The sequence below is a fragment of the Sapajus apella genome, unplaced genomic scaffold (assembly GCF_009761245.1).
Source record: "Sapajus apella isolate SASKATOON/1434 unplaced genomic scaffold, GSC_monkey_1.0 scaffold4, whole genome shotgun sequence".
Taxonomy (NCBI): Eukaryota; Metazoa; Chordata; class Mammalia; order Primates; family Cebidae; genus Sapajus; species Sapajus apella.
In genome coordinates, this window is record NW_022436944.1 from 32376435 (window position 1) to 32397121 (window position 20687).

At 48.1% G+C, this 20687-nt stretch overlaps 1 protein-coding gene across 1 annotated transcript in view; it reads left to right on the forward strand.

Annotated features, from left to right (window-relative positions):
- Positions 1-20687, forward strand: part of SLCO2A1 (solute carrier organic anion transporter family member 2A1) — an 87772-nt gene that overhangs the window by 32306 nt on the left and 34779 nt on the right. The window contains exons 2-3 of the mRNA XM_032266157.1: positions 9951-10088; positions 14287-14449. Of these exons, the coding sequence (XP_032122048.1) occupies positions 9951-10088; positions 14287-14449 (301 nt within the window). The remainder of the gene's footprint in view (positions 1-9950; positions 10089-14286; positions 14450-20687) is intronic.

The following is a 20687-nucleotide window of genomic DNA, read 5'->3' on the forward strand; positions in this document are numbered from 1 at the left end:
GAGATTGCACCACTGAACTCCAGCATAGGCAATAGCAGAGTGAGACTCCATCTCAAAAAAAAAAAAAAGAGAAAAAGAAATAGATGGCAGACTGAACATGTTTGTCTCCCCTCCTCTCTGACACATTCATTATAATGAAAGTAATGAAGAAAAAGGAGGAAAACCAATGACAAAAAGCTGAAGAAGGAGGGAGACTATGAGTGGTTGAAAGATTTCGATAATTTCAGCGGGATGGGCAGGGGTTGGGAAGTGTTGATGGATGTGATAGAATGGAGGAAGACAGGCGGTCAGCTGCACGCACGGGAGCCCTTGAGGTTGGCACACCCCCGCAGAAGCAACAGATTTAGAATTGGTGAATGTGGCAGAAGAAGTGGGTCACCAGAGGGATTAAGATAGGATAGCCCTTTTCCCCTCGGAAAACACAAGCAACCTTCTCTCCTAGAATCAAGGAAACATCAGCCTGTGTGAAGGTTTGTGCCTAGGAGGTAAGCCCTGCTCCTCTGGCTCCCAGTGTGCTTCTCACAAAGTGATCTGGTAATAAAAATACTGATAGAACTATTAAAAGTTGGGAGGAGTAGGAAGAAGGGGGCATTGCAAGTATAAGTGTGCTAAATCCTCTTCCATAATAGCACACACTCTAAAATGACATGTCAAGAAACTGCAGAACAAGCGTATTATTTTGAGATGTGTGGATGTCTTCAACAGAAAACCCAAAAGCTAAAAGCAGAGACGGTTGTTGCCGACCTGCAGTGTTGGTGGTGGGCTGGTCTAAGTGTAGAGCTGGACTTTTTCCTTCTAAGTCTTTCCACATTACTTGATATTTTAAATGTACGTGTGTGTGTGTGTGTGTGTGTGTGTGTGTGTGTTACACTGATTCAAAACAAATTCAAATGTGAAAAGAAATGTTAATCGATTTTAATGCCATAGGTGGGATTCCAGTTGACTGTGGAATGGGAGGACTGAATGGCTGCCCACTGTTGCTCATCAGTGGGGTTGTCAGTGTGGTTCTGCAGTTCTGCTGCTTCTTCCCAAGAGTGTCAGTCTCAGAGGTGTGTTACTGCGAGAGGGTCTTGACAATGAGTTGTCTAGGTCCTTGGCATTTTCAGCAAAGAACTGAACAAAATGCAGAAACAAAGTTGCAAAGAAATGAAACCCAGGAATGAAGCAGTGAAAGCAGGATTTTTTTTTTTTTTTTTTTTTTTTTTGAGGAGTCTCCCTCTGTTGCCCAGGCTGGAGTGTAATGGCACAATTTCAGCTCACTGCAACCTCAGCCTCCTGAGATCAAGCAATCCTCCTGCCTCAGCCTCCCAAGTAGCTGGGACTACAGGCGTCTACCACCACGCCTGACTAATTTTTGTATTTTTAGTAGAGATGGGGGTTTCACCATATTGGTCAGGCTGGTCTGAAACTCCTCACCTTGTGATCCACCTGCCACGGACTCCCAAAGTGCTAGGATTACAGGCATGAGCCTTATTAAACCAAGAAACCGCTCCACAGGGTGGGCCCCAGCAAGCGGCTCAAAGGCCCAGTTACAAAGTTTTCTGGGCTTTTAAGTACTCAGTTGAGGTTCTTCCCTTTATCTGGATAAAGGATTTGATCTGTAACTAATTAAAGGCTGAAGCGAGTTGGTGCCCTATGCAGATAAAGGGAGGGTCTCTGCAGAGGTTTGTAAGGAGAGTAGCCTTTGATCCTTTGTTATTCAGAGTGGGGAGATGGGGTTTTCCCTTTGGTTTAGCTTTAGGAAGTTTATGTTAATTGGCATTAGATTCCCTGCCCCCGACCTTGGTTTTTGTCTTTTAGGACAGTAGCACAAATTGGCCTTAAGTTCCCTGTCTCCAGACGCTGTTCTCCTGTCCCAGGTGTTCCTAACTGTCTGGGATGTGGCCAGCTTGGCCTATAGAGCCGAGGAGCCGAATGTTCCGTGAGGCCAAATTGACTTTCAGGGGCTGGGAGAGACTAAAGCCAGCAGCACCTGGACGTCCCCTCCCTCTAATTCTTTCATTGAACGGCAGCATGGCCCTCAGCACCCCAAACTCTCCCTCCCAACATCCTGTTGTCCACGAAAAGAGTCAAACTCTGGCTCCGAACACATCTCTTCAAATATTTTACCAATAGAGTGACCATGGCCTGTGACACAGATTCTACATGTTTCTAATCAGACTTAAGGTCTGTGTTGATGTCAATGCGGAGAGGTATAATGAGGCCTGTCCGATCCCCACTTCCTATGGAGAGCTGAATCAGTCTTTTGGTTTGCATGGACGTAAGACATCAGTTGCATTTTCTTCCTTCCTTCCTTCCTTCCTTCCTTCCTTCCTTCCTTCCTTCCTTCCTTTCTTTCTCTCTTTCTTTCTTTTCAACTGAGTCTCACTCTGTAGCCAGGCTGGAGAACAGTGGTGTGATCTCAGCTCACTGCAATCCCAACTCCCAACGCAATTCTTCTGCCCCAGTCTCCAAGTAGCTGGGATTGCAGGCACCCACCACCATGCCCAGCTAATTTTTGTACTTTTCGTAGAGACAGGGTTTCACCATGTTGTCCTGGATGGTCTCGATCTCCTGACCTCGTGATCTACCTGCCTAGGCCTCCCAAAGTGCTGGGATTACAGGCAGGTGCCACCACACTCAGCTGACATCCATTGAATGTTCTAGTTTTCCTTCCCTGGTGTTTGTGTGGAAAAAATCAGAGTGGGTGGACAGCAGAGTCAGTCATTAAACAGGTAATAACCTTATGGGGATCACATTTCAGACCTTCTCCCTGGTGTTCCTATAACCACGGTTAGATGCTTCTGTGACCTAACATTGGTTAGATCATAGTTCTGATGGTTAGCTTGGAAAAGAGAGGCACAAACACGTAGATCAAAAAAAGCCGTGTCTAGACTGTCCTTTGACGCTTTCTTCATCCTGAGCTGCAGGGACCTCCCTCTTTGTCCTGTGGCTTATCCGCCATGGTCATCTCACTTATGTTACTGAAGTGTGACTTGGGCCAGGTCTCCTACACTCCCAACTTGACTTGGCATCTCAGCAGCTTTTCAGCCTTTCTTAGCTCTTTGGCACAGGTGGTAAAAAGTTCCCTCTTTATTAAAGAACTTCGTGGCCTCTCTTGTCCCCCCGCTTCCTTCTTCTTTATGTTTGTTAGGATTGGAGAATGAATGGGGCTGTCATGGGCACGGCCTTGACATTTAGAAGTATGAGCGTCTCCTGCCCTCCACGCCCTGCAAGAATGTTGCTCACCCTCTGTGGGGCTTCTATGCCAGCTTCCTTCTGTAAGATGTGTCTCAAGTGATGTGTTTACTTTAACACACATGCACAGCTCTTGTCAACCTAGATGTTTAGATTAGCACACACACGCACAAACCTAGATATTTACCTAGGTTTTGAACCTTTCAGAGTAGGCCCCTTGAATAAACAAAGGTATTCCAATGACGTTGCCAATGCTCATGATTAAAAACAAAAAACTCTTTGTGGAATTCCCTTCAAAGCCCCAGAACATGATTCTGAATACCTGATGGTTGCAAATCTTTTTTCAGATGAATTTCTTCTTTAGCCAACTTTATTGAGGTATATAGTTTACATATAATAAAATCCACAAACTTTGTGTTTGTTGAGTTTTGACAAACGTATAAACCTGTATAAATACCACCACAAAATTAAAATGTAGAACATTTCCACCACAGTAGAAAGTCATTTTGTTTTTGTTGTTGTTGTTCTTTGTGTGTTTGTTTTGAGACGGAGTTTTGCTCTTGTTGCCCAGGCTGGAGTGCAATGGTGTGATCTTGGCTCACTGTAACCTCCGCCTCCCAGGTTCAAGTGATTCTCCTGCCTCAGCCTTCTGAGTAGCTGGGATTACAGGCATCTGCCTGGCTAGTTTTGTATTTTTAGTAGATGGTGTTTCTTCATGCTGATCAGGCTGGTCTCGAACTCCCGACCTCAGGTGATCCACCCGCCTCAACCTCCCAAAGTGCTGTGACTACAGGTGTGAGCCATGGCCCCCAACTGCAAATCTATTTTAGTTTGGGTTTAGCCAAGTGAGTAAGTAGGGCAGTTGAACTGACAAATGCTGTTTTGTGCCTTGTAAGTTGTGTGACGTATAGATGGATCAAAAGCAACACCAAAGGGGCAATGTATAAATGACTGAAGACAGGCCAGACCATTGGACCAAATCTGCAGCCTCCCAGAATGGCTACTGTGGTGGGTGTTTATTCCGGAGCTTGAGCTTATCAGTTGGAGTACTTTGAAGACCTATTGTTCATTTGACAATGATTGAGCTCCAATTATGAAGTGGGCATTGTTTCATGCACTGTGGATTTGTTATAAAAAAACATACATTGTATTTCCACCATGAAGTCTATATTCTGGTGGGAGGAGACATCAGTAAATGAGAAATCAAATGCATGATGTAATTTGGGGAACAATACATGCTGAGAAAAATAAAAAGAAAAAAAGTCGAGTGAGGAGATAGAAATGATGGTATACCATTTTAAAGAAGATGATGCAGCTCACATAATCCATCTTTATTTTCCTTTCCTTTTGTGAAGAAATTGCAAGATTCAAATTCTACCAAAGGTGTTTTCTAAAAGGCATGTTATCTTTCCATAAAGTATATTCTGTAGAGTGCTAGCTTCTGTTCTAAAGTGGTGGTGATGTGTGTGTGGATGGGGAGTTGCACAGTTAAAGAAGCTCAGGGAAAGCTGGCTTAAACAACGTTAACTAGGTCTTTACTACGGAACTCAGAATCTTTAATATGCTAATGCGATTGCACATATTCGTGAGGGAGGATTGTCGTATGTAATGTTTTCCAATTTGTTTTCTCCAGGGAATCCTTTTGGCTTAGAGCATCTTAAGCAAGTGATGTTCTGCATAACACACTATAGGAAATTCTATTCTAGGGTTCTCAGACCACAGGAGAACTGAAAGCAACGCGGAAGTTAAATTAGTTAAATTACTCCGAGGGCAATAGGAGGGAGTGGAGGAAGCCTCAAGTTACTGAATATCCCTCCAGGATGTGGAACACTCACCAGGCAGGGTGTGGGCTGGGCAGGTGGCAGGGGCCTGCAACATTCTGTGGTGCAAGCCTCACAACTCAGGTGTTATCAGTTTCCTTTTGCTAATGGGAAAACCTGCTGCTCAAGGAGACCCAATTAGTAGCCAAAGGTCATACCATGGCTTACAGAGTCAAGACCTGAACCTAGGCCTGTTTGACTCCAGAACTCAAATAATCAAAACCTATAACACTATATTGCCTAAATGATGGCCAAGGGTGGGTTGCAATCCAACTAGCAAACCTTTTCCTACTCCAACCAATGCATCTCCATATACTCTTCAACCTGTGTCCTCCTCGAGGATGGGCTTGTGTTTTATCTGCACGGTGTCGAGTGTTGCTTGTTCTGTCTCCTGCTGGCCATATAGCAGGTACTTGGTAAGTTCGCGCAGCTGAGGTCATGATCCCATCATGTGAGCTCAGTATGTGGGGCCAAATGGCTGTGACCCTGAGTGGCCCTGCCAGAACCATCCATCGACTTCCTTCCCTTTTCCCTACCTTTTCTCCCTGCCCTTTTCTACCTTGAAGCCATCAATCTGATCCCTTTGCATATGCACTGGAACTGAGGGCCCTAGATATATATAAATACTTCTGCCAGGGCCCTCATGAGGCACCCAGACCTGACTGACAGGGCTTGCAGGTGGCAAGGTTGGCTCTGTGAGGGGGTGGGGATGTGGAAAGGAGCCAGCTCTGACTAGAGTCTTTCACTCAGAAGCTGGGGGGAGAAAGTGGAGGAATTTCTGTACTTAGAGGCATGTCTTTCAGGAAAAAATCTGAGACCAATTTTCTCTCCCACCATTCCCATCTACCTCTCATGAGACAGCTTCGGAAGTTGGTGGTGATTAAGCCCTCCTGTTAATTCATTACTAATTTGGATGAGGGAGACTGGTCTTTTCTGAGCTGCATGCTCAGAAACTCAAGTGCTCCGAAACTGAACTCACTGTCCTTGATCTCCTTATACACTCCTCCTGCTGGACCTCCTGTTTCCATGCATGCATGGCTTTGCCCTCTTCCTGGCCCTCAGGCTGGAAACACGGCCCCTTCTCTTCTTTCACGTTGAATCAGTGACAGCTGTGTCAACTCAGCCTTTGCAAGAGCCTTTAATTTGGTGCCTCTCCACACCCCACTACCTCAGCCAGCCCTCATTGTGTCTCCTGAAGCTATTATGACAGCCCTCACTCCTCTGCTAGATGCTACTCTTACCACCAGCCATGTGCCAAGCCTTCAGATGGCTCTGTGCAGGAGTCAGCACACGGTGCTGGGACTTTCAGAAGCAACCTTGAACTAGACACACAGCTGGGTCCCACGCTGCTCCTGAAGGGCAGGGGAAGTTACCCAGACAAAGAAGGGGAAGATTGTGAGCAAAGGCACTGACACAGTGCTTCTGGGGAACTCAAAGAGTATGACCTCGATGTGTTTGAAGGGTAAGGTGGCAGCAGGTACTGCAGGTATCTAATGCTACATACCAAAGCAACCCAAAACTTGGTGCTTAAAACAATGGCCACATTTAGGTGGCTGACAAATCTGTAATCTGTACAGTGCTCGTTGGGGATAGCTCATTTCTGTTCTGTTTGCGTCGAGAGCTGGGACTGGAATCATCTGAAGGCTCACTCAGCAACATGTCTGGCGGTTGACGCTGGCTGAGGACCAAAATCTGAGCTGAAGTTATCAGCAGAACATTAACATGTGGCCTTGCCATGAGCAAGGAAGACTGGGCTTCCCTACAACATAATGTCAGGGTATAAGGTCCCAAGAAAGAAAGAGCCAGCCAGATTCTCTGTCCACTTTTAGGACCCAGCCTTGGAAGTCACATAGCATCACTTCTCTTCATTGGAAGCAAAGAGCTAAGATTGGCCCATATTCAGGGGGAGAGATCACAGACCCCTACCCCTTGATGGAGTGTCACTGTAAGACGTGTATATGGTTTGGAGAGATTGGTGTGGCCATCTTTGCAAAATATGATCAGCCTCAGCAGAAAATATGGAGGCAGGACAGGTCCAGGACCGTAGCACCTTGGCTATCAAACCTAGGGTGTTGGTTTTTACCTTATAGAAATTGGGGCACCTGTGAGAGACGCTAATTCAGGTGTAGCCTGCTCATGTTTGTGCTTGAGAAAGCTCCTCTGGGGTGGTGTGGTAGGAGATTTGAGACGGGCAGGCGGGGGACCTGTGAGAGGATGTTGCGGTGATCTGAGGAGGGATGGTGAGGGTCTGAGCCAAGGCTTACACCTGGAGGGGAGGCAGGGCTCCAATGTGGGAGATGCCGAGAGAACAGGGCTCAGGAATGGGGCAACCGTCAGAGGGTGAGGAGGAGGTACATCAAGAAGGAGTCTTGGTTTCTGATTTGGGAAACTGAGTGAAGGTGATAGAGAATGAAGGAAAAAGGGAAGCAGTTTATGGGGGAAGACGATGTGTCCTATCTCGGAAGCGATTAGTTTGAGGGGCCTGGGAGTGCCCAGGCGTATACATCCAGCAGACAGTGGGGTAGACCTGCTTGCAAAGCTCTGGGGAAAGTTCTAGGGGAAGAATTGAGATTGGAGGCCATCATCCTATGGCAAAGGGGATTGCCTATGAGCAGATACAGAATGGATCATGTCCAGAGAAGGAGTCTACAGGCAGGCTTTGGGGGGCATTAGTCTTTAGGGAGTGGTTAAAGGAGGAGGATCTGGCAAGGCATCTGAAGTCAAATTGTCTTTTTCCTAGGTCTGGTCTGGACCAGGGAACAATCTGGGTTCGAATGTGCTTTGGTGCCCTGTGTCCATGGAAAGTGACAGGACATTGACAAATCCCATCCCTATCACTGTCACAGTCATATGCTGCTTTCCTATAACCTATACCATGGCTCTTGTCTTTCCTTGAGCGGAATTTCTATGATGGTTTTGCTTTTCTTTTTCTAATCCTTCACATCTTACCCTTTACACAGATGGTCAGAGCCAGAATCAGTCCTCTAGTCCAGTGACTGGAATACACGTTGTCCCCCAGACTCTGCTGGTAGAAGTTTTCCAAATAACGTATTTGAGGCTTCATTCCCACTGATTTTGATTCAGTAGGTCTGAGCTTGGGCCTAGCCTGTATATTTCAAAGGCACTCCCACCTCCCCATCCATGTGATTTTGAATCAAGGGTTAAGTTATGAACCATTGACTTATCCCAGTTACCTCACAGTTGGAAAAACCCAGGGCACAGTAGGGGGAAAACACACACAAGCCCAGATTGTTCCCTGGTCCAGGCCAGACCTAGGAAAGAGGCAATTTGACCTCAGATGCCTCGCCAGATCCTCCTCCTCTGACCATTCCCTAAAGACTAATGTCCCTCAAACTCTGTGTCTAGACAGAGACCTGACCCTTTCTGGCTAAGCTTGCTCTGTTGAGTGAGAGGCAGGTCCAGACCTTGTCCACTCCAAGCATCTCAGGTGACTCGCACCTAAGCCCCAAAATGCTTACTATATGCAGGGCATGGGTTGAGCACTTGGGTTACCCCTCTCTGGAGCTCAGCTTCCCCATTTGTGAAAAGAGAGCGGGATGAGATCATTTTCAAAAATACTTTTATTATAACATATTAAGAAAAATTTCAGAATATGAAAGAAAGCCCAGTGGAGCCTCTCTAGTATGGCAGGGGTGGAGTGCTGCCACGCCCCCAGACAGGCGGGCTTCCTTCTGCCACCTAGGAGGAGCGGGGTGGCCACACAGGCACAGGTGGCAGTCTGGAGAGGTGTCTGGTTTTGTGGGTGTAAAGACCTCTGCACACCTGGAGGCTGTGACACACGGATAGGCAGTGAGACACCCCAAGCTGGCCTTGCGAAGGTTCTGCCCTGGCAGGAAGGAAACCCCACAGCCTGGAGCAAGGGCACCTATGGAAGAAGGCTCAGCTTTGGAAGGACATGGAAATGAAGGTGGAGCTGCAGTTGCTCTCCTGCAATGCCAGCCATTCATTTAGGGAAAGAACTTTGGAAGACTGTGAAACGCCATGGCACTCACCCTTCCCTGGAGGAAAACCTGACGCCGAGGAGTGCCTTCCAAGAGATACTTTAGGATGGGACTCCTGGCTTAGAGCCTGTTCAGGGCCAGCCCAGCAGCTGAGAACCCGGGGAGGGGCCCAGAGCTCAGTCTGGAGCCAACTAAGAACATCATGAAACCCTTCTCCTGCCTCCCTGATGCGTTATCATCTGTCCCCATCCACCATGGAACTCACATTTACTCAGTACCCTGGGACCAGGAATAAGGCCAGATGAGATTCAGAGACAAATGGCCTCAGCCCCTTCCCTGGGGCCTTGATCATCTATTGAGCAGGCAGCAAACACAGTCAGTCACAGGCATTCCTGATAAGAGATGATAATGAGGATGTGTAGGGGACATTCATTCAAACCAGGTGCTTTGGGGATTGCATCCTGGTGCCTTACTGGAGGCATTCGAGGTCGGTGGGCCTTGGAGGACAGGTGTTGGGAATGGAAGACAGGTCAAGAAGGTGGATCTATGTGACCTGGGCTTGTTCATCCCGAGGGAGCGCTCTGAATTGGATGGGGAGTGGTCTTCAGCCCTCACAGGGCACAGGAGGCAGGCAGACGGGCAGCCTGTGGAGCACTGTGGTGCTGTTGGGGAATAATCCAATATGCTTGGCTGAGCAGTTAGGTCCTTCCCTTGAGGGTGAGTCCCCAACCCTGTCATACCTTCAACATCTTCAAAACCCTGTGGTTTCATGGGGCCGCATATCACAACAGTGATAAGAATGCAGTAATAACAGGAATGGCACTTTGGGAGTGCTTCCTGCAGGGTGCAACACAATGTTGCAGTGATGACATTTCATCCTAGATAACAGGTGAGGAAACAGAGGCCAGCCTGCTGGGCCCCCTAACAGATGGCGGGGAGGGCACCAGGGCTTGTTGTCCAGAGACCTCACAGGCTCATCACTTTTCCCCAGGTGTTTGTGCTCTGCCAAGGCCTCCTGCAGCTCTGCCAGCTCCTGTACAGCGCCTACTTCAAGAGCAGCCTCACCACCATTGAGAGGCGCTTTGGGCTCTCCAGTTCTTCATCGGGTCTCATTTCCAGCCTGAATGAGGTGAGCAGGAGGTTCTGGTCCATCAGACCCTACTTGTGCACCACCCTGGCCACAGGATCCAGGAGAAGCAGAGGAACAGGAGGTTGAGATGTGCACACAGGTGCATGCCTCTTTCTGCCAGGTAACAGCAAATGAAGCAGCAAAGATCCAGTGGTTGCAGTGAGAGCAGCTAGATTTCCTGAGGCCTGACTTGTGCCAGGTACTGAGCTGAGAGACTCCCATGCCTGACCTGGGAGCCTCTTCACGGCAGCCTTGCCAGCAGGTACACTCTTCATGCCCACTTTGCAGATAACGATACTGAGGCTCTGCAGTACAAATGGCTTGCTCCAGGTGTGCAGGGCTCTCTGCCCTCAAAGTCTGTGCTTCTCATTGAGTTCTGTGCAATCTGCCAGCCTGTGGGGCCTCTGCCCCATGCCTAGTCCAGGGAGGATAAGCCGCAGGCATGCAGGTAGGTAAGCAGCCCTGGGTCCAGGCATCTCCTGTCTTATGAGGGCCATAAGAGCCAGAGCTCTTAATGGCCTTGACTCCTAGATGAGATCAAAGCTCTATGGCCTCCTAGCATTTCCCACCATCCCTCAGTGACTACACATCACATTTACAGGAAGACAGGGTGAGCCAAGAAGCCAGAGGAGGTGGGAGGTCAGAGGGCAGGGTCCGCCAGGAGCCACTGCAAGCTGGGGAGAGAGAGTGAGAGGAGGCAGCAGAACCCCCATCCTGTCTCCACAGGGTGGAGATGGGGCTCCTGGGCTGGCTTCCCTCTTCTCCCCAGAGCCACTCTTCCTGGATGGGGCAGGCAGTGATCCCTTTCCTGGAGCCGGCTTGCTCCTCTGGAGCATCATGAGGTTTTCCCTTGACTTTGTGAAATTCAGGTCAGTGTAGTCACTTAGAGCCTGGGCCCCTGCCTCATGGCAGCTTCTGGCCAAGACAGAACTGTAAGGCTGGGCGCAGTGGCTCACGCTTGTAATTCCAGCACTTTGGGAGGCCAAGGTGGGTGAATCACAAGATCAGGAGTTCGAGACCAGCCTGTTCAATATGGTGAAACCCTGTTTCTACTACAAAATACAAAAATTAGCCAGGCATGATGGTGCACGCCTATAGCCCCGGCTACTCAGGAGGCTGAGGTAGGAGAATCACTTGAGCCCAGGAGGCGGAGGTTGCAGTGAGCCAAGATCGTGCCACTGCACTCCAGCCTGGGCAACAGAGCAAGACTCCATCTCGAAAGAAAGAGAGACAGAGAGGAAGAGAGAGAGAGAGAGAGAAAGGAAGGAGACAGAACTATAAAAGAAGGCAGATATATCCTCTCCCCAGCCTTCTCCTGCTGGAACATGGCTTTCCCTTTCACCCCTCCCTGTTCCCTAATGGTCCACATAGCAGTGACCCCCAAAAGCACTTTCCTGCGCCAGTCCCTTCTACAGTCCTAGGAGGGAGGCTTTCTTCACAGTCACATTTCTCAGACAAGGAAACCTGCATCAGAAAGCCTGAGTGCTCCAGCCAGGTCAGCCCTGTGTCACGTGCAGGGCGCAGCCAGGGTCTGAGCCCAAGGCTGTCTGAGGGCTGCAGCTAAGGCCTCCTCTGTGAACTCCTGTCTTCTCTACCGCACCTCCAGTCTCTTGCTCACAAGCACGGCTCCAGACAGTCTCAGCCTCCACACATGTTGCTGGAATCTTCACTGATGCCCCTCTCTTCGTGGGCCCTCCTATCATGGGCTCTTTCCTCACATGTGTGACATGCATGCACATAGACATGCACAGTCCTGCAGCCTAAGTCATCCCTGCTGGCCTGAGACCTCCTCCTCTGAACTCCCAGGCTCACGTGTGTGCCTCCCCTGCTTTCTGTGCCAGGTGTGTGTCTTTGTACCGGTCTGTGTGTGTGCCTGCATCTCTGTCTGTCTGCTTGTATTGCTATCCAGAGCTTCCTGGTGATGCCCGGTGACTGGGTCTGCCTGACTGTGTGGTCACATCCTCCTTCGGGACAGTGCCCTGGTGTCCCTGCACTGCATCACACGGAATGACCCTCATTGATGTTGGCCTGTGACTTTGGTAATGCCCCTGGCACATGTTGTCCTCACTCATGATGGACATCAGGGAAAGCAAATCTTTGACATGTGTGTTATCACAGTCCTGTTCCATGGCCCTGGCAGGCGTCACTAATCACCCATGCCCCTTTCCTGCCGAGTTCATGCACAGCCTCGGAATCCTTCTCAACACAATATTCTAGGCCCTGCTACTAATCCAAGTCAGAGCTGCTGTGTGAGGTGGATCTTCTCTTTCACCTCAGTCCAGGCGGTAGCCAAATCTATTCTCTCCCATAGTTAACTTTTCATTCATGTTGACCCTATGCTTGGAACAAAAATGTGGGCACAGGAACGACTGGATTCTTCAACGGGCTGGGGGTAGCTAGCTGGGACTTGTAGCAGGATCTGCTTAAGACAGGAGGTTGATTAGGCAATGAAAGGGCTTAATATTTTCCCAGGGATAGCGTTCAATCAAAAATAAAAATAATCCACCCATTAAAATCTTCTTTTCCAGTCTCAGATGAACTTTTCAAGACTCTGACTTCAGCTCATGCCTGTGGGCATGATTTGAAGCAAATACCATCAGATAGTTCATTCCTCTGACCTTTTAATCCTCTGTCTGTGTATCTGTGTCTGTGTATGTCTGAATATTTGTGTTCAACTCTGTATGTGTCTGTCTGTGTGTATATGCATGAAGCCTGGGGGGATGTGAGAAGAGAGCCCGGCCTGGTGCAAGGGGAAGGTGAGGCTGTCTGGGTCGTGGAGTTGTGCAGTGAACCTCCAAGAAGCATGAGCCTGCAGGCGGCAGCTCCCAGTCTCAGAGAGCCTTCTGGGGGCCCAGCAAGTGAGGTGAAGCCTTTGACAGACTGGGATAAAAGGCCAGCAGCAGGAGGAGGAACTTGGTAGTTAACAAGAGAAGACATGGGCATCTTGGCTTGAAGCAGCAGCTTATCTTGTCCACTACGAAAGGCCAGGGCTGAGCCCTAGAGGCTCCCTGCCCTTCATGCCAACCACCAGTGGTCCCTGCGCCCCTTTGGTTTGAGACATTGAAGGACAGGGTCATGTCACAATGGGCTTTGTAACAGCTTCCAAAGAGTCTCACAGCAAGTCCATGGTAGTGTTTTAGGGGTTGCTCCAGGGCTGAGGAGACCGAGATTTTGAGGCTGTTTTCTCAGCCAGAACAGCTGTATTTGGGGGGTTGTTTTATATTAGGGAAAAATAGTTTCTCAAAGGGTCTCTGTGGCTGAAGAAAAGCTTGAGAACAAGGTGTTAAGCCAGATTCAGCCGTTAACACCTGTGGAGGTCCAGCTTCCCACAGAGAAACAAGTGCGGGCCCCTAGACAGCACCAAAGAGCCTGTCCTCTGTCCCTTCTCCCTGAGCTCCCCTTCGGGGCCCTCCACCATCCCCCATCCAGGCTTTCTAAAGTCAGCCGCACTCAGCATAGCCGATATGATCTGACATTTACAATCATTTTAAGAAAAGCAATAGGGAAACAAGAAGGAAATAAAATCTAGGAACCATAAAAATAAAGCTTTCTTTCCTGGTGTGGGTTTCAGGATGCCCTAGATCCACCTCCGGCAGGGGCTGGAGCCCCGCTCTGGCCAGACTGCTCCTCACACACCTTCATACCCCCTTTCTCTATAGATCATAAACCATCTCACTCCTGGCCAGGTGGGAGGGGTCTCCGGGCAACTGTGTCCTCCTCTTGAAAACGCCTACCGTTTACTCATTCATTAATTTGTTCAACAATATTTAACGAGCACTTGGGAGTTTGCCTAAACTTTAGGCACAAACTCTCAAGTTTAATTAGGGAACATGTTGTATTCCTAGGAGCCAGCCAGGATTGGATGTTTCTTTGGCTTTTTCCCAAAAAGGTTTGGTTCTAAGATGGTTGAAGTTTAGGTTTTGAGCTTTTCATGGACTCCAGATACTTCCTTTGTTCTGGTCTAGAAGATGGAAACCTAGAAATGTTTCTGATAACAGAAGGAAAACCAACATTGCTTATGCTTGTCCCTTGCGAAGCTCCCTGGGAGAAGTTAACACTGTAACTGCCTGGTCCCCAGCTGACACTGGGCACCCTCCTCCCTCTCCAGTTTTCCTGGACGAGGTATAGTCAGGTCTTCTCTGTGAGTGGGTGAGGAGAGAGCCTCTTGTCTCACTCAGCCCTTCTGCTCTCTTTGCAGATCAGCAATGCCATCCTCATCATCTTTGTCAGCTACTTTGGCAGCCGGGTGCACCGTCCACGTCTGATTGGCATCGGAGGTCTCTTCCTGGCTGCAGGTGCCCTCATCCTCACTCTCCCACACTTCCTCTCCGAGCCCTACCAGTACACCTTGGCCAGCACTGGTGAGTGGCCTCCAACCCCTGCCTCAAGGGGGTAAGGAATGGGTGAACACCTCAGAAAGTTAGTGGGGACACTCCTAGGGCAGTGGATACCACACTGGGAAGAGGACATATGAAGCTTAAAATATACTGAGGTATGTAGAGCTATGGAGCAGCTGAACTCTGGCTTGTTCAGGAAAGTGTGCAGTGCCTGGCTCACCTCCTGCTGTGATTCATGCCAGGAATAATCCAGCTCCACCTGCCTGAGGACACTGTGATCAGTTTCTGCAATGGGGCTTGGCAGGGTCAAAGCATTAATCATGATGAAGTCTGTGGATTTTGTCCATGTTTAATCATAGCACTTTGTGACATTTGTACATTCTTCTATCCTTAGGTGACCATGCACTTGTACAATGATCTCATTTGATCATGTTTACTATGTTGAGTCTGCCAATCCATGAACAAAGGATATCCACTGTTACCCTTATATTTAACATTGACATATGATTTAAGAACTACTGAAGTTCATAAATGTTTCTATTCTCCAAGAGAGCAAAATAAGGATCCTTGATGCTTTTTTGCCCATCACCCTCTCTCATCTTCCACTTATTGTTGACCCATATTTTAGTTCCACCTGTCTTTAACCTCTCCATTGTGGTGATTATTATAAATTGTTACTATACTGTTATTTATAAATAAGTCAGTGCTTATTTATATGTACTCACAAGTTTACTGCTTTCTTTCTTCACCATTGATTGTGTCTTGCATTTCACCCACGCTGTTGATTTTTCTTTTTCCTGAAGGATATCCTTTAGTGTTACTTTCAGTAGGTCTATGAGTAAGAAATCTCTAAGTCTTTGTCTGAAAATGCCTCCATTTCACCCTTGCTCTTGAATTATAGTTTAGCTACAAACAGGATTTTAAATCAATAGTTACTTCTTCTCAACACTTTGCAGGTACCATGCCTCGGTCTTCTGGTGCTGGGACTTTATCGATCTAATTGTCATCCCTTCTTAGGTATCCTGTTTTTTTCTCTAGTTCTATTTAATATTTGTTTTCTTCTTTTCTTTGTTCTTCTGCATGTCTACCATAAGGTATCTGAGTATGGCTTAATTTTCACTTATTTTTTAGAAAGTTCAACGTGTTATTTCTTTTGAAAATTAAAGTTTTTCTTTAATTCTAAAAAATTTCCAGCCAAAAACATTCCTGATATTGCACACCCCTATTTTCTCCATCCTTTCCTTTAGAACTCCTTTTACATATCAGCTTCATATTTTCATTCCTGGCCTTTTTGTCTCTTAACCTCTCTTCTATAATTTTCTGTGCTTTGTGCTGCATCCTGCATGATTTCCTTAAAGCTTGTCTTTCAGTTCACTTAGTCTCTCTCCAGCTTTGTTAATTGGTGTCAGACCATTTTTTACATTATATATTTTGATGGTACTACATATTTTGCTAATTTCTAAAAGTTCTTATAATGATTGTTCAAATTTCTCTGCCTTAACAACACAGTTTCTTGGTGTTTTCTTATAATTTCTTTTTTGTTGTTGTTGATGTCAGTTGTTTTAAATCTATTCATATTATACTCTTTTTCAGATTGTTCTGTTTGCTCAAGTATTAAGAATGTTAATCTTTCCATTGTTTTATGTCTGCTTGCTCTTGTTCATGGTGGATTATCTCCTTATGTTTGAGCATGAGCTGTTTGCAGTGGGCTTTTTTTCTTGGGTAGAAATTGTATGTGGTCTGGGTTAGGACATAGCCCTACAGAGTGGTTTTGCATTTACATTTACTCGGCACCCAGGGTCATCACTGCTTTGAAACTAACATTATGTTAATGTTTTGACTTAGGATGAATTTGCACTTGTTTTAAGGGCTGTGGAAAGTGGCTGTGGTTTTGTGATGTGCATTTGTTAGAGGCCTGGTTCACAGATGCTCACCCTTAGTCTACTGTATCACAGTTGAGGATAATTGAGCCACCCTGGGAAGTGCTGAGAGAATAATTGATTCTGGTTTGCTTAGATACCAGGCTCTTTTTTCAGTCAGATATGTAGACTGGGTTGACGAGATGAACTGCTTAGAATAATGGAGGGGATCCCTTAAGATTGTAAGGCCAATGATGGAAAGAGCAAAGTGACTGGAATTGGAAAAGAATAAAGCAAGAACAGGGATGTCTATTGATGAAATATCTGCTGGGTTCTCATCATGGAAATCTTTCCCCCACCTCTTTATAAATCGCCAGTGAACTGGTCATTTCTCATAAATGCATGGACTGTGTGAGGGCTGAATCCTGCTTCAGGTGGGCAGAAGATGAGGACAGACCCAAGCCCCAGGGTCCTGCCATACATTTTCTCCCCATTGGTCTAATGAGAGCTTGAGGCCAGCTCTGAAGCTAGTCAGGAGTTGCTGGCCATCTCAGACAGCAGTGTGGCCAGGCCGGCTGCAAGAAGATGTCCCAAAGGCAGCTCAGCTCTGAGCACTTCCAGCATCCGCTTCTATCCCAGCCAGACTGAGGGAGACTACCTTGCCCTATTGACACAATTAGAATTTGCACAAATGAACAAGAACTGCCAAACAGCCAACTCTTCTGGCCTACAGTGCCGCCTGCAAGCTGTTGTCCTTTTCAGAGCCCCTTCTGTCCTCTGTCAGAGGATCTGGGGAGCCACGATCCTCCAGAGACATGATCCCTGCCCTTCCTCATCACATGAAGACTGGGATAATGAAATCAGCAAGGGAGCCTGGGGCGCTGGGGCCAGGCCGAGGGGAGGGCCTCCTGCCAGGCGCCACACATTGTGGCCTGCTCAGCCTGGCAAGTCGGCTCCCGCAGCCTGGGCCCGCATCCCAGTGGCATTTGCCTCATGCTGAGCAGCCATGGGAGACTGGTTAAGGCAGCTTCACTCTGCCCCTTGTTAGGAATGTTCGGTCAGTTTCGGTTCAGCCCACCGTGACCCTCTCAGCTCAGAAGGAAACACTGTGCTGTTCCAGCCTTGACCTCAGTGCTCTAAGCCAAAATCCTCTGACGGAGGACTGAAGGGGCTCTGAGAAGGACAGCAGCTTGCCTCTCAGGGCTGCATGGGGCACCACAGGCCAGAAGAGTGGGCTGTTTTGTAGTTCTTGTTCATTTGTACAAATTCTAATTGCAACAATAGGGCAAGGCAGTCTCCCTCAATCTGTCTGGGATAGAAGCAGATGCTGGAAGTGCTCAGAGCTGAGCTGCCTTCAGGACATCTTCCTGGTGCCGGGGGGTGGGATGAGGACTCTGGCCCAGGAACCTCATCCGTGGGATCTAGCTGGGGCTGCACACTGGGTGCCAGTGCACTATGTGAGTGTGCTATGCTAATATGCGCAAATAAAAATATTTATAAACTTTTACTTCATGGGAATAGTTTAAAATGTGACTCCTACTTCAGGTGAATTTTTATGGTAATTTTAGTTTTGAATCACGAAAGGTCGTCAGGAACAAATGCATTTCACTAAATGTACCACTCTGAATTAGGGTGTGAATCTGAATGGTCTACTGGTAACAGGCAGTCCTCAGTCTGAATCTGGACTTGGGACTCCCAAGTGGGCTTGAGCCACTTCCTCCCTGCTCTGAGTTTCAGTTCATCCCCGAGTGTCTATTTTAACAGCCCTGGTAGGGTTGCAAGGGCTGAGAAGATGCATGTTCAGAATTTAGCCCAGGAGCTGTCACATGCAGTAGTCACTAAGTGGTGGCTCTTATCCCCATGCTGATAGGGACGACACGTATGTGATGTTGTGTAAACTAGTAGACTCTCTGGATCCCCAAGGAAAAAGCACTTTACTTCCTGTGAAGTGCCTGATCGCTCTTGGCTATGGGCTGGGTGGCCTGGGGGCATCTGAAGGGGGCTTCTCTCTGGTCTTCATCATAGATCCTCTGCTCTGTTCTGGAGCAGGGTCCCTCCTTCGGCATGGTCCCTGCTGCATCCTCACATGTGAGTCCATAGGATTTCTGTTGGCAGAAGCTGAGGTTGCTGTGGCGCTCTCTTCCCAGATCCTGTGTTGGTGTAGCCTGATATGATGGGTAGACATGCACCCCACCTCCATATGGACTTCAGCATTTGAATCCTAGCCCAGCCATTTATCTGCCAAGTCTTCTTTTTTTGCGGTGGGGGGAACGGAGTCTTGCTCTGTTGCCCAGGCTGGAGTACAGTGGTATGATCTAGGCTCACCACAACCTCTGCCTCCTGGGTTCCTGCAATTCTCCTGCCTCAGCCTCCCGAGTAGCTGAGACTACAGGTGTGTGCCACCATGCCCGGCTAATTTTAGCATTTTTAGTAGAAATGGGGTTTCACTATGCTGGCCAGGCTGGTCTCGAACTCCTGACCTTTTGATCCGCCCACCTTGGCCTCCCAAAGTGCTGGGATTACAGGTGTGAGCCACCACGCCCAGCCTACCTGCCAAGTCTTCTTAGGCAAGCTTCCTCATCTTTCTGAACTTTAGTTTCCTTACCTGTAAAATGGGAGCAAGAGGACCTTGACTTTCAGTGTGTTCTAAGACTAAAATTAAAATGAAATAGGCCAGGTATGCTGTAATCCCAGCACTTCTGGAGGCTGAGGCAGGTAGACTGCTTGAGGCCAGGAATCTGAGACCAGATTTGGCAACACAGTGAGATCCATGGTGGCACGTGCCTATAGTCCCAGCTACCTGGGATGCTGGGGCAGGAGGATCACTTGAGCCCAGAAGTTTTAAGTAGTGAGTTATGATCATGCTACTGCACTCCAGCCTGAGCAGCAGCAATGAAGACCCTGCCTTGGCTGGGCGAAGTGGCTCACGCCTGTAATTCCAACACTTTGGGAAGCTGAGGCAGGTGGATCACAAGGTCAGGAGATCGAGACCATCCTGGCCAACATGGTGAAACCCCATCTCTACTAAAAATACAAAAATTAGCTGGGTGTGGTGGTGTGTGCCTGTAATCCCAGCTACTTGGGAGGCTAAGGCAGGAGAATCGCTTGAACCAGAGACTTGGAGGTTGTAATGGGCTGGGATTGCGCCACTGCACTCCAGCCTGGTGGCAGAGCGAGACTCTGTCTCAAAAAAGAAAAAAAAAAAGACCCTGTCTCAAAGAAAATCACAATAATAAAATAAAATAATGTGAGTGCTTGGCTCATGTCAGTTGCTCAGCGTGTTTCTATTTGCATGCCCTTGCTGTGGTATTTGAAATCTGTTTCTCAGACCTATTACTTGTGTTGATTACTGATTCCTTCCTCTTGAAGCAAAGCTGCTCCAGAAATGAACATGGGAAATGAAGAGCAACAATGTGTTTTAGGAAAGAAAAGTTAAAGAAGGGCTGAATATTTTGGGAATCACAGAGACCTTTAACAACTAATTGCTAATTTTTAAAAGGCCATGCAGACATTTATGGATATTTAGATTTTCTAAATGTCAGTGGGGTCCGGAAATGTGCCCTGGCGCCTTTAGAGAAAAGACTAGCTATCTAGCCAAAGCCTCTGAGACCACTTCTGGAAGGCACAGAGAGGTTTTCCTCCAGGGGAAACAGGCCAACGTGAGGCCAGTTCTCCCAGGAGATAAGAGAATGGGCTTCGGAAACCAGCGTCTGGTAGGACTAGGTGTAACCTGTGAATGGTCCTTCAGCCAAGTCCAGAGGGAAGTCTGCCCACACACAGACAATGGATGCCGCAGGCAGGAAGCTTCCTGAAGGTTAAGGAGGGGCAGGAGGACTGTATTTTTGGAGCAGACAAGAAAAAAAAGGGAAGAGTCACTTTCCAGTCCTTTATTCATGAAGTTGCCATCCCCAGCCATGGCCTTGCATTCCCAAGGGTGTCCCTGGGAAAGAAGGCGGTGGGGGCCGAGTTCAAGATCAGCCTGGCCAACATGGTGCAATCCTGTCTCTACTAAAAATACAAAAAAAAAAAAAAAAAAAAAGAAGGCACAGGGTGGGGGAGCCCTCAGGATCCCGAGCGAGCTGGTCAGGACAGGGGGCTCAGCCATTCGGTTCCTCGGTGAACACCCACCTGTGGTGTGAGATGGGTGCACTAGGAACCTTGGAGGAATGAGAGGGGCACCCGTGTTACAGGCAGCCTGCGTGTGCTTGTGGGTAATTGTGTATAGGTGTGTATGCGAGGGAGGTGTGTCTATGAGTAGGAAGCTAAGTGTGGCGAGGAGGTGTGTGGGCGTGGAAGGGAGGTAGGCATACATGGAGATGTCGGGGGGTGGGGATGGGAAGGACTGGGGTGGGAGGCAGAGGAAAGTATGTGGATGTGTGAGTGGAGCTGTGGGTGAGGGTCGC